At 40.7% G+C, this 14,765-nt stretch overlaps 1 protein-coding gene across 1 annotated transcript; it reads left to right on the top strand.

The window, feature by feature from the left end:
• The first annotated feature begins 4,908 nt into the window (after positions 1–4,908).
• LOC139442091 (dual specificity protein phosphatase 10-like) lies at positions 4,909–14,565 on the top strand. Its single transcript, XM_071222876.1, has 4 exons — positions 4,909–5,789; positions 7,514–7,675; positions 9,195–9,380; positions 12,826–14,565. Exons 1-4 carry the CDS (start codon positions 5,141–5,143, stop codon positions 13,089–13,091), a joined length of 1,263 nt encoding a protein of 420 aa, XP_071078977.1. The 5' UTR covers positions 4,909–5,140; the 3' UTR covers positions 13,092–14,565.
• The last annotated feature ends 200 nt before the right edge of the window (positions 14,566–14,765 follow it).

Raw genomic sequence — 14,765 nt, 5'->3', positions numbered from 1 at the left:
ACGTCGTGACAAAGAAGTAGCCTCAATACGTCGTGACAAAGAAGTAGCTTCAATACGTCGTGACAAAGAAGTAGCAACAATACGTCGTTTATTACTATGAAAAAGTTCATGTCTTAATGTTCATCCAACTTCTTAATGCCAATCAAAAGGCATTTATAAGAATTAAATGAACAGATTTTAGTGGGGATTTTCTGAAAAGGCTCAAATGACACCATTCGACAACAATATTGCCTCTTTGCGGTAATTTTAAAGCCTCCCTGGCGAGTTTTTTTAAACATGATTACTCGAAAATCCCTATTATCCCCTAATGCCAATTCATGAGCGGTGCGTTATTAAGCAAAGACTAGGCTATAAACATAGAGTCATAAAGACATGAAACTATTATGGATAACAAGTTTTTTATTGTGTGTGACGACGTTTCAGGGTTACGTCTAGCCCCTATATTATTCACAATCATCGCACTGTCTATAAACAGTGTTGCCTGACATTTGACACAAGGAAATGTATGAGTGAATATGATTTTACGCTGTTTTCAGTAATATTCCACCAATAGCACGGTGGAGGACACGAAAAATGGGTTTCACACATTACACCCACGTGGGGAATCGAACCCGGGTCTTTGGCGTGAAGAGCGAACGCTTTAACCACCCGGCTACCCCCACCATCCCACCAAGAAATGCCCCACTAGTCAAAATGCGTCAAACGTTTCTGTTTAGGAGCAAGAAGCAGCAGAAACGTCGTTACAAAAAAAGTTGTATCCATAACAGTTTCAGGCCTTAATATTTGTCGAACTTCTTAATGCCTCTTAAAAGCATGATAAGATGCATCAATCATGGTAAATATTAAGTTTTTATGATGATTATAATAAATAGAGATGCTACCAAGAGCGTATCCTACCCCATTGGTGGTACCCTCACAAACACATGCAGAGGCGAATCAATTTTTCATCTGAAAATCACGGGAACATATGGTACAGTCAAAATAAGGAATTGAAACGGACTTAACCTTTGTCACTGATGCGTCAACTTTGGAAATGTCCTCCACGTGTCTACGACAAAACGTTTATCAACGTTTCCAGTTCATTTTTGACAAAAGTCCGGCGAAGAAAAATCAATATTAATGGCCTAACAAGGCTCAGCCTTCCCAGCTACGACTGAGAGTTCAGCTGCTGGTTTATGCCGGGTGTATTGATATGTACAGTGCGTGGGGTGAATATGTGGACACCGGCGTCATCGGTGGGGTATTCAATGTCGAAATCAAGCCAGTCACCCGAGAATATCTATAATTATATATATGGATAGATAGAGATCAGAATGCCATTGTTCACCCAGTCGCGAACTATCATAGTCATGTATACATATACACTATTGAATCTCTATTGCACTCCGTTACATTATGCGCACGGGGCTTTGTCTCTCTGTTGTATGGAATAATATGATGAACAAAAAATGCTGTATTATTTCATTGAGATGAGTATCTCTTTTAAAACACTTCGTGAGTGTGCAAAAGGCCTTACTTGTTATAGAAGTCAATTGGTTGTTTTAAAAAAAGTTTAAATATAACTTGGGATATAATTATATACATACATACATACATACATACATAGATACATACATACATACATACATGGCTGAAATAATACCGATGCGACGTTGAATATTATTAACTCACTTACTCACTCATATATTACTAATAAATATCGTATATATACACAGAATGAGGTATGCACACGGTAAATATCATACACTTAGAATGAATTATAACGAAGGTAAATATTGCATACCATGAATGAATAACATATACCCAGGGTAAACACCATATACCCAGAATGAATACCCAGGTAAAAATCACATCCTCAAGAATGAATTATACCGAGGGTAAATGTTGCATATCCAGAATGAATAACAAATACCCAGGGTAAATACCATACACCAACAGTGAACAGCATATACCCAGGTAAATATCAAATACACAGAATGAATGCCATATGGCAAGGTAAATATCAAATACACAGAATGAATGCCATATAGCCAGGTAAATATCAAATACACAGAATGAATGCCATATACTTAGGTAAATATCATATACCGGTGCTCGGAATGAATTAAACCCATGGGAAATATCATATACACAGAATAAGTATCACACATGGTTAACGAAGTATACTCAGATTGCCTTATACCAAAGGTAAATATTATGAACCAATGTATAGCCTATAACCAGAATGGATTGAACGCATCAATATAAATTATTTCAGTGATCAAAAACAATTTTTAGACACATACATGTCATAAGGTCATACACGGGTAGGCCGAATTGATTTCCAGCAACAGATTAGTGAACACGTTATAGATCGACACAAACAATGTTGTCATTGTGGACAGGGTAGGAAGTATGTATGTAGGAGATGTCTACCTATTGTGATATAGAATATAGACTAAAACATTAATATTGAAATACCATACGAGTCAACATTAGCTTAAGTTTCCCTGCTCATGTAAACAATTTTCGAGATTCAGTGAAGTGTGTACTCACATTTCTCCAAGGCTTCTATATAGACAATACTAGCGGCAGGTTAACAATGCAATGTCACCAATGTCCCACCCAAGGTGTCAGCTCTGGTGTCGCATATCAACAATGTATCCCGTCAAGCCGAGTACCCTCCCCACCGTAGTGTAGCAACAGTTACGGAAACCTATGCTTAATATTTCGTGTAATTAATCCGGGTGCGTTTGTCGGGGTATTGTTCCGAGCATACATGTGCATGGAACGAGGGATCTAAGCCAACAAGATTTGCATTGTAAGATCAGAGGGGATTAGACGCAGTGGAGCAGGTAACTGGGGGCCATAGCATTGTCGCAACACATCGCGCTAACCCTTCAGCAGGTGTGCGATGGTGCTCCGTCTGTGTATGGAGGGTTACGTGGCGTCTCTAATCACAGGAGGGCATCGATATTGGCAGCCCCGTGCACACGGCAGCTTGCTTGCATTAAAGCCCCGGGCTAACGGGCGTTATGTTACGTTTGTTTTTTCTTATATTGACTTTGGTAATTTTGTTCCTGTTGCGAATATTGCTGCTGAAATGATCTCGTTGTTGATGATGCTGTTGTTGCTACTACTGCTACAACTACTACCACTACTACTACTTCAGCTGCTGCTGCTACTACTACAGCTACTACTACTACTACTACAGCTGCCACTACTACTACTACTACAGCTGCTGCTACTACAACTACTTCTACATCTTCTACTACAGCTGCTACTACTACTACAACTACTACTACTACTACTTCTACTACTGCTGCTGCTATTACTTCTACTATTACGGGGAGGCATGGTTGGCCCAATCGCATAAGGCCCCGCAATTCGCTGTGCAGAGTTGCGTATCTTGGGCACACCAGAAACATATGAGTGGGGTTCGAATCCCGGTCCTCCCCGATTATGTTTCTATGTTTGTCAAAACCATACCCGTGCTCGTGGATTTCATGTGGTTAACGCCTACAATCTGTATCACTTCGGTGTTCCCCCTCACATCAACTGATACGCCGTGATATAACTGGAATATTGCTAAAAGCGGTGTTAGCCCAACTCACTAACTCACTCACAACTACTACTACCACAACTACCGCTACCACTGTTCCTACCACTACGCCTGCTGCTACTACTACTACTTTTTCTGCCTCTGCCTCTGCCACTGCCACTGTTACTGTTACTGTCAATCTTACTGCTTCTACTGGGGGCACGGGTGGTCCAGTCGTCTGAGGGTCCGGGATTCGTTGTGCATAGCTGCGTCCCTCGGGTGTACAAGAACCACCCTGGCTATGTTTGAGGGTTTGTGGGTTTCACCAGCGCGGTATACGTGTAAGGCCAGTGTCACTTCAGGCTTCCCCCCCCCCCCCCACATCAAGCTAACACAAGCTGACACGCCCTGAAATAACTATAATACTGTTAGAAGTGGCGTTAAACCAAACTCCCTCACTACTTCTACTGCTGCTACCACGACTCCTAATATTTCTACTACTACTACTACTACTACTACTACTACTACTACTACTACGACTAGTAATTCCACGTTCCAGTAAGTTCCAATGTTTTGGAAATCTCGAATGTTCCGCCGACGTATCAACTCAGTGCATGATATGTGTGACCTCTAACACAAGTAGCATATTGTACTCGTTCACATTCATGTTTTTAATTAAATTGGAAAAATAAGAAATTCATAAAGTAATCCATACAAAAAATAAGGGTGGCTATGAAGTATCACAAAGACACAAAGTGTATATCTTCGATTTTGTATTTAAATGAAGTAAATTAGGATTTAATTAAGATCATTAAGTTACCTCATGTAAACAGTTTGTTGACTGTGGATCTATTTATAATTATTAGTAAAACAGGTCACATTTTGGTTTCCTTTTTTGTGCTAAAATATTATATATGTTTATTATATCCAGATTAAAATAAATAATTACAGCAGAGGGTTTGGGTGATCCTGGCACAGTCAATTAGGCTAGTGTTATTATTTTTTGTTATATTATTTTTTTTTCTGAAAGACATTTGCTGACAACGTCTAACGGTAGTCAACAGCGACACAAGTAAACCTTGATTCATCAAGCAATATTCAACTGCGACACTCAACTCATATGTTCCATCACAAACACGCCTGGCAACGAGTTGTATGACAGTGACAGATCAGACGGAGATAACCGAGTCATCGCGGAAACGACCGATACGCAGAAATCATAATTCCCCTCAGTTCTATTTATAACCGAACATGACATCATCCCTCTGATTCGTAAGCTGGTTCCCGGCTCGCTCCGCGCATGGTCAGCATGCGCATATTTACGACATGTCGAGACGGAGCCCAGCTTAACTGTTTCGCCGCTAGGAGTCAGGCCGTCGCTTATATATCGCTCATTCATGTAAACGAAGCACACTCGCTCATACGCGGAGAAACAGTCACTGTGTGTGTGTGACTCAGACCAGCTGTTTTATTCAGAGTGATGATTTAACAGTGACTTTCCACGGAATGGTTATATAGCGACCGAGGGTAGAAACACTCGCATTTGCTTGTTGTATTAGTTACCGAGCGCTTGTGTGAAAGAGTGTTTGTGAGTGCCCACGTCAGCTGATCGTGAAGCCCATGTTATGGTCTTGGCTCCGTTGGATTAAAGAAGGATTATTTGTGTATAGTTTCACAGACTCACCGATGCCTGAATCAGGGGATGTCGATGTGCTAGCACCAAGCAGCATCGCTTTTCCGGATCACAATCTTCCAGATAGGAGGAGAATTGGTTTAAAATTGGACTTTTCACGACTTGGGGGATCAACGGGGGATCGGGACGATTACCACATGCCTAAAAAGTGCAAGTTCGAATCCATGTCTTTTGCTACATGTTCTTTGACCAGTGCGTTGTCTTTGAACAAGACTAGTATTCCTGCACGGACAATACTTCCCCACGAACTCGCCTCCAAACTGACCAAATCCAAGCCAGTGTTAGTACTAGACTGTCGACCATTCTTAGCTTTTAATCTGAGCCATATTCACGGAGCGGTCAACATCAGCTGTTCGGATAGATTCAGTAAAAAGAGGCTACAACAGGGGAAAATATCTGTGTCGGATTTAGTGACGACGAAAGAGGGGAAAGATATCCTCAATAAAAAAATTCCCAAGGAGGTTGTCTTGTATGATGAACAAACTAATGACTTACGTGATATCACGACTGACAATGCTCTACATTACGTGCTTACGTCGCTTCATCGAGAAGGAAGGGAAACGTTTGTGTTGAAAGGTAAGCGTTAAATTAATTTTCCTATTCAACTCTGAAAAGTTTTCCGTCCGATACAATAGGCCATGTGTCGCCTGTCACCCTACGCCTTGAACACACCTGTGCTTCCTGCTTCCCGCGACACCTTCACACAGGCAACATGTGACACTGAACTTGTACGTTTCATGTCAATTTCGAAATTTACGACATATGTAAGTGTACATTTCATGTCAATTTCTTTCCTAATCATCACACCGAGTAGAAATAGCCGACGTATCTCGGATCTTAGTCAGCGCCGACACCAGTCCAATCTAGAGCGCTGACCTAATTTCGCGATGAGTCATCGCCGCTTGTACAGAGAACAGCGAGAGAGCCTTGTTTGTTTACCAATGTTGTTTTCCGTTGGCAAACCCAAACAATGAGTGTTTCATTTCGAGACGTCCTCAAATAAAATATCTGATTAATCACCGAATGTCCAGAATATTTGGCTGGGATGGACCTTGAGAATATTGGTGTTTATGTTGATTATATTGCTCAGGGCTGTGATACATTACGGATAGGCGGTGAGAGTACACGATCAATGCCTATCTACCTCAAAGACAGCTGTTGCATAATAGCTTCCTTGCGCTTGATAGCGCTCGGTTTAATGTGGTTAATTTCAGAGGGCATGAAGCAGTTGGCCAGTTTGTAAAAGGTTAAGGTGAATAATAAGATTGTCATCTGAACATTATGTATAGAATACATTAGCTCGGGCAGGAAGCGGGCCTGTCGCTAATGCATTTAAGAATACATTTGAATTCGGAATGAAATTATCTTTAAATTTATCTCAGCTTACTTCAAATTTAATTTGTGGTCTTTATTATCTCATTTACTTCAGTAAGCACTTTTACTTCAGTTGTTGCATAACTTGGACACATTTACTCGGTGATTCCAAACTTTTAAGAGGTCTTTGTTTCCAAACACATGCATTTGGGAAGTGCATCGGGAATTAAAAAATTGAAACAGTTTGCAACACAATATTGTGGCAAGCAACACAATGGTTTGTGGAATTGCCACATGTGGGAAACATAAACTTGAACCCAGATCCTTTCCGCTTGCACCCCACATGATATACTTTCTAAATTCCACGGAAATAATTTTCTCTTATCGAGGGGCTCACGCCGAAGCCGCATTTAGGCCCATGTGTTAGGCCCAGTGTTTCCTGGGAAGTTCATGAACTCCCTCTATGGTGGCCGTGACTCACCCAGCATGTGTATATAACACATTGCCGAGTATACAGTCAGTGTAGATTGCCTGAAGTCGCGTTCCTCTCTTTTTTTTCTTGGATAAGTGTCCTCCTTATCACAAGCTCGACTTGAATTGGTGTCGGTTTTCAGGGCCAGACCGCAAGAATCCTTGACTACGAGATTTTGCATGTGGCAATTTTGACACGGGGATGTTAGGTACAGTTAACTCGTTTCCTATCGGGTCCGGATCGTGTCGAGCAAATTTGTCTTAATGATATCACTAAAAGTGTCTGGCATGCGATCAAACTGTCATGATCATACGCGTCTATGACATATAGAGTATAAGGCACATGGGCGTGTTTCTGTAAAGGCAAATAAGTTCATTTCCTACTGTAAATTTACAATTTACGTAAATGTGATTATTCAATTTTTGAAACACAAATTTATATAAGGCTTTCAAATAAGGTATAAGTTTGTTGTTTTTTTATTTTCAATGTGTAATTATCTGATTTTTTGTTTCAGGGGGATTGAAAGATTTCAGTACAAAGCATGGAGACCTCTGTGACAGCGTGGTCCAGTGTGACTACCATCGTCCTCTATACAGCCCAACCAATCACCTCACCGAATCCGCGGCAGAGATCGAAGCTGCAGTAGCATCACAAGTTCTGCCATTTCTATATCTAGGTAAGCATATATTGCTACTTTTACTTACTATGAAGTTAAAACATACTACACAACGTTTGAAAGACATGCTAGGCTAGGTTTTCTTTAGACATACATCTAAGTAATTAGCTCAGAGTGATATGATGTCCCTATGAAATGTCGAGTGTATAACAACCAATCCCTTTGTTGGAATTTGTTGTCCAGCCTGTTACAAGTTATACAGTTAACAGGACGTGTATGTTTCTTTCTTTAGAAAATATTTGTTTAAGTCTTGTATCAATGAGAATCGTCATATGGATAAAGTCCGTTCTCCTTCAAGAAGTTTTAAAATAAGTTTGTAGCTTTGCTTGAGGAACTTTAACCGAGCTTCAATCTCATGGATGCTGGGATTGCGAGGGACAAGTTGCCTCGCAGGGGCTCGGGATGGTCTCCCCTCCCAAACAAAGAAGGCTGTGAGGAGGGGAGATGATTCACCCCTTCAGTGACTTAATGAAGTGTAGGCCCATTGTCTTTTGTTTTCCTGGCGCCAAAGAGGAAGGTTCAAACGAAATATTTGAAACATGAGTTTGACTTTTAGTCTTAATTAATTTAATGATTTAGTTTGGAAAAATGCGGATGTTTGGTGTCGTATTCGCGAACTTCCTTAAGATGAAGAGTACCTTGTATACTAACGGGAACTGCGTCATGCAGTGGCACACGACTCGTGTCAAAATCAACAGGATCCATCGTATATTCTGAATAATCTCTCCGGGACTGTGTAAAATATTCACATTCCTTTGTTTAAAAACAGGATACACCTTGAGCATACTACGTCTGAAACTAAAGGAGACTGTCGTTTTGTCTTATAAGTTCCATCACTCGCCGTACCGAAGATGGGGATCACCCAATACTGCTCTCTATTATTTCAAATTAAAATATTTTCACACATCCGGTCTGAATTACATATGGCGGATATACAGGCAACCCCTTGTCCTTTAATTACGCTTGGGTAATTACTAGCATATCAAGCCGATGATTCACCCTACGCTGGACCGTTAGGATCTTGGGTGTTGTTAACATTCCGACCCTCTTTCTTCTATCTCGGCCGTCCCGTGGTCATCGCCTGGTCAGCTCTTTGTACTGGACCATGTGCGTGCTTAGTCATCGAGATAAGCTCTATTGCCCGCTATCAATCATCGCTCCTTTTGAGGGTTGTACAACATGGATCGTCTTTCGATACCTTGTCTGTTCGAGATATAGGAGAAATGTAGACGAATAGGAGTAGTGTTTGTTTATCACGACTAGGTAAGAGGTTGCTTTTAAAATAGTTGTCGACAAATAAAAAAAATGGTTTCTTGAATTTTTTTCCTCTTTTGGGGAAAAAACGTGGAGTTAAGAGTTTCATTGTATCCACTGAAACGGAAATGAATGCTTTGCACTGACGCAGTATCAAGAGATAAAAATTAGTTTGGGACACTGCACTGGCGAAAAGAAGTGTAAAAGGGTGTGAGTTTAGTATCAATGTTGGCAATGTTCAATATTTGTTTTTGCTTTGTTTCAGGAAACGAACGAGATGCTGCCAGCTTGGACAGGCTACGTTCCCATCGTATTACCCATGTTCTCAACGTGACGTCACATGTGCCTCTTTATTATGAAAAACAGGGAATCAAATACAAGCGAATTCCGGCCTCCGATAGTGGCCAACAAAACCTCAAACAGTATTTTGAAGAAGCATTAGAATTTATAGGTAAGTGTTTGTTTAGAAATCCGATCAGATTAATTCAAGGCGAGCACTTGTTAGTTTTGTTAATGATAATGACGGAAATAGATTATTTACATAACAAACAGTTTATTACCAAAATGATGTTCGGTGTTACTTGAATGATAGATTTAACGGCATTAAGCTCACAACTCCAGAGGAAGGAAATGAGATCAAATGCTTTATCTGCATAATTGAGGAATTTCGCGTGCTTTGATCAAACAGGCTCTCGGTTGTAATCAGAGATGGAGCTAGTGTATGACGGAGTGGATTGTTTGACCATGTTCTTAGTGGTGATTCAATATTATTGTGTGCCAGTTAGGCAGTGGATGAGCGCGAAGTCATCGGTAATCCTCGGGGACTCTCGGGGATTTCCGGGCTGTCAAATCAGATCGATTCTGGCAGCAAATTGGACAGCGGAAACAAGCGGATTACACGGAAAACCCCTGCAATTTCGTGATTTTTTTGGTGTTAAAACTTGAAGTCGCGTTGAATGATAAAGAATGGGATCTGAAAAGGCAATGCAGATATTTCGTCATCATCCTGACACGAGCATCCCAGCGGTATTGTAATAGGTGGCGGGTTTGACAAGTAGGAATATGCTTATGTTAAATACAAGAGATAATGGCTCAGCGTATTCTCAATGGCCCTTCAAATATCCAAGTCGGTTCAAATGATAGATCGTTGTGGTTTTACATGTTGTTTTAAGATAATAAAAAAAAATGGAAAATAATTTAAATTAGAATAGTGCAAAATTGGATTATTACATCGTAATTAATTAAAATTGGAATGGTACAAAACTAGACTATTACATCGTAAATAAGTAAATTGGAATAGTACAAAATTAGACTGATACATCGTAAATGATTAATATTGGAAAAATACAAAATTGATCGATTGAATTGTAAATAATTAAAATTGGAAAAGAACAACATTGGACTATTAACTAAATAGTTGTGATTTATTTACGTTGTGAGATTAGTTGATGCACTTGTAACTATGCGTGAGTTACAATGCGGACGTCATGTCAACGCCCATCATTGACTCATTCACCTCGCCATCGTTGGAAATCTTGAACCCCACCCTTACGTGAAACTCACTCGAGCGTAAAAATCACTGGTTTTTTCGGGAGTTGCTACACCACCTGTCAAAATCGCTCGTCCGAATCCTTAGTCAATTACCAGATTTGAAACATCATCAAAGCTATATGACTGTCATCACGTCCAAATGCTCTGCGTGTGAAGGCCAGGTCTATTGCAAATTGGCTTGATTGATTTTATGTGTTGAACGTATCGTCAAATAATCTCACGTATTAGATTGTAGCCGTGAAAACAATTACATGATGCAATCATTTGGTTGTGAAAAGAGCAAAAGAGCAGCGAAGCTAAATCATCAGCGTCTTCCGCTGAATTGCACTTGGGAATACTAACACAAATTAAAAGATCGTTCGGGGATACTTTATCGGAAACATCAAAGGATTGTCATGAAGCGATGTTGTAAACACAAAGATACGTGTACATTTCACGCGGGTTAGCTATTAGTTTTCATCACCTTGTCCTGCCGAATGGGGCTAATATTGAACACACTCGCTGAAAGGTATTTACAGTACAGTCAGTGAGGCAGCCTAGCGACTCTAGCGACCAACAAAAGCCTCAGTTACCTGTGCTGGGGGTGCACGCGCGCGTTATAGATTTGCATTATCGCTTTGGTTCTCAGGTAGAGTGAGTCATCGTTATGGATATGTTGCCATGGAGACCACGTGCGAGGGGTAGAGAGGGGATGTTGTCTAATTATCCGGGCTTTGGTTTGAGACAGATGGTCGCTCAACGTTTTGTTGGGAGGGGAGAGTTAGAGGTGACAACCCATCGCTTCATGACTCACGGGAAGGATGAGGGTTTGCATCTCTGTGGCGGGACCAGAGTCTTTGTTCAATTCAGGTGTGCTATCGATTAAACAACAGCACCTCGCCGAATTAGAGAGGTTTACCGAAGGAGGGCACAGGCACCGCCGCGCCTCAACACCAACAGGGGAGCATGTCTTAAATAGCAAATGCTGTAATAAAAATGCGACGCAAAGGATGTGCCGTGTTAAAAGCAAACACAAACAGAAAGTATAAAAAAGCTTTCCAACAAGCTTTGTCAAAGGGAGTGACCAAGAAATGCGACTGATGCTTTAGATCATAACTAAATTGTTTGAAACCGGACTTAAAAAGTATATTGAATTTTCGTTTCCGCATTCGTACGCGTGTTCAATATAACATTTAAATTTTAAACATGTTTTGTGGAGTTAGGTATGATTTGTTATGCAAGTAACGCGGAAATAAATATTAACAGGAAACATGTGAGCAAATAGATCTCGTTCTTTACCGTTTGTTGTTGCGAAGGCTGCAACAGTGCTAACCATGGAGGTGCCGTGAGTCAGACCTGGGCACAGAACACATTACACCACACTTGAAACTGGTAAAATGTGTCCCATGGCACGTACAATGTATGTGACGACTAACAATTGCCATTGAAATGTGAAACTCAATTTATTCGTGTTTATCGATGCATCCACGAGCAACGTATTGTTGTCCAGTCAGATAGCGTGTGAGATTTAATAAACATTTATTTGATCGATCTCATTAAGCTTTCATCGCGAATTTACAAGTCTAGATGAGGATATTTGCACGCCATTTCGAAGTTTGTAGGAAAACATTATGCGAAATTCTTACCTTGTATGTGTCTCATGTTATTGAAGTACATTTCAGTTTTTAATTTCTAGGCAAAAAAATGAATTATTATTTATTATTTGTAATATAATCTTATTGGTTCATTGTAGCAGTTTCTGTATCTTCATAGCATATATCAATATTTTGACTAGTCTTCATATGATTAACTGCTATCGATCATAATAAGCCATCAGCTGGTCCCCTTGAAATCCGCTTCACCATGTCGTGAGTCACGCGTCACTGCTAATTGGTTTTGACAGCAAGCAGTCCAGTTTTGCGCATCCGACTTAAGCTCCTTACACCGCTTGACATTAGGGAGCTCAAACTTAGCTCCGTTCGTGTGTTTATCGTGTGACACATTGACATGGGACGGTGTGATTACACGTTCAAGTGCTCGCCTTGCTTATTGCAGTTTACACGGGATTAATTGACTGAAAAAACGTTTATGAGATCACCACAGCTACATATATACCAGAAATAGATGTTACCATAGAGACATAGCCGGATGGCTATGTTTGTCTGGTGATTCATCGTCATATATATATATACAGATTTAAAAAAAATAATTTTTCAAGTTATTATTTATATGAAAATCAACGATTTGATGTTTTCTATGTTAAAATGAAGACCTGTTTTGCTTAATGTTTTACTGATTAAGAATTTTAGTATGATTTTGTTATCTCGTTGTGAATCATATGTTAATTTTCAAAATTTATTTTTCAGATGATTGTCGGCAGACAGGCGGTCACGTACTCATCCACTGTCACGCAGGCGTGTCACGGTCAGCCACCATCACTATCGCTTACATTCTCAAGCATACGAAGATGACGATGACAGACGCTTACAAATACGTCAAAGGGAAGCGCATTATTATATCCCCGAACTTTAACTTCATGGGACAGTTGATGGAGTTTGAAAGAGACTTGAACCTTGGGGAAACGCCGAGGGTACTCCAGCCCAAACTTCAGGGCGTAGAAAGCACTGTGTGATAATGAATGACTTCTTCACCCATAGACGTTGTGAAAGGTTTTGAATCAGAGACACCTTGTGCTAACATTCCGGTTGTCATGGCGACAGCGTCTCATCGGTTGTCATGGGGACAGCGTCTGATCTGAGGTCGAACCGTGCCTTTCTCCTCTCTAGCCTCGCACCCAAAAGAACGAGGGACGGACGGACGACCGTTCATTCTAAGTCAAGTCATCAATGCAACTTTACCCATCAAAATAAAGCCTGCCAAATGATCCGAGATTGAATCTCATCTTCACGTGCTCGGAAACATCCCACGGACCAAAGTTGAAAGAGTGCAACGCATGATAGCATTGAACACTTGTGTCTTCGTGCCCTGGGGGCATTTGAACTCTTCCACGGGCATGCATTTGTGACCGGATGTACCACGTCGGCCATTTTGTAACTAGTCACGAACTTCCGGTTCCGGGTTCTACCTTGTAAGATGGCGGTAGCCTTTGAGATCCACGTTGTAGTAAAAGCATACAGTTCTAGTACGAAATATTCGCGGTTGTTCACCCATCGCGTCAGTGTCATATCGTCATCCACCACTATTCGTTAACACCTGTGTTGCGTATTGTCATTCCAGTAAGTAAGTGAGAATGTCTTGTGAGTCTTTAGCCGTATCGAACTCTTAAATCTACTACCTCGACAAAAAACAGAACTGAGAGAAAGAATCTTTTTTTATGTGTTAGATGTGTATTTTGTTCCATTTCAATGGTGCTGTTCGTAATCCGTTGGTTTTGATGTTTTCTGAAACGGTTACAACGCCCCATCCCCCGGCGCTTCTCGCCACCCACCGGATCTTATCATTGTTACAACGTGGGGAGGTCGGGGAGTGTCCGGGGACGTCAGGGTGACAGTTTGACTGATATCATCTATCACTCATGTTCATTTCACCACCAATGCCTTAGAATACCTGACTCACATGCATGTAGTCATCAAAAACTATTGTACATTTCATAAGTACTCGATCGTACCTATGCAGAAAGAACATGTCACAATGCCGTTGAAACTGTGTTGTATATAAATTCACTAAATTATTTCAGTATTTATTTATAATTTATTTTGTACTACCAAGTATGTATCATTCCTTAACACAATTGGCAACATCATAGCAGTCGGCGGTGTCGGTAATCATCGGCAACCGTCGGCAAGAATCGCCGATGGAGACACCTAGGACATAGAACACTACTAGACGTCTCTGTATTTATACAGTGTTGCCAAAGGAACATTTTGTTGTGCAATATTTCTGTCATGGTATTTGATTGACGTTCAGTTTGACCAATCAGTGGACGTTGTTAGATATGGTTATGTTCCCTCAGCCAATGAGAGTTGAGGGAAGGTGGATCGTAGTCAGCTGTTTGGTAGGAGTGTATGATACGTATGTGACGGAGAGCTACCAAAACAAATATGAATACAATGTATTGAGAATAAAAACTCACTTTTTAAAATTTATTCAGTGTGTTTGTCTTATATCCTCGCCAATGAGCAATAAATGTGAAGAATATATTGCTTAAGTGAATTTTACAGCGAAACCCCACCAGTCGTGAAACCACCCTTTCAAGACTGTTGTGAAGCCAAGAGGTTTACATAATTAGTTTTCGGCCAAGGGGCACTCGAGCAACCGATGCGTTCGTTCTGTCACTGGATTTGAT

Source organism: Haliotis cracherodii, unplaced genomic scaffold (assembly GCF_022045235.1).
Source record: "Haliotis cracherodii isolate W230 unplaced genomic scaffold, xgHalCrac1.p SCAF_5, whole genome shotgun sequence".
Lineage (NCBI taxonomy): Eukaryota > Metazoa > Mollusca > Gastropoda > Lepetellida > Haliotidae > Haliotis > Haliotis cracherodii.
Note: the sequence above shows the minus strand (reverse complement) of the source record. Positions and strands in the feature narration are given on the sequence as shown.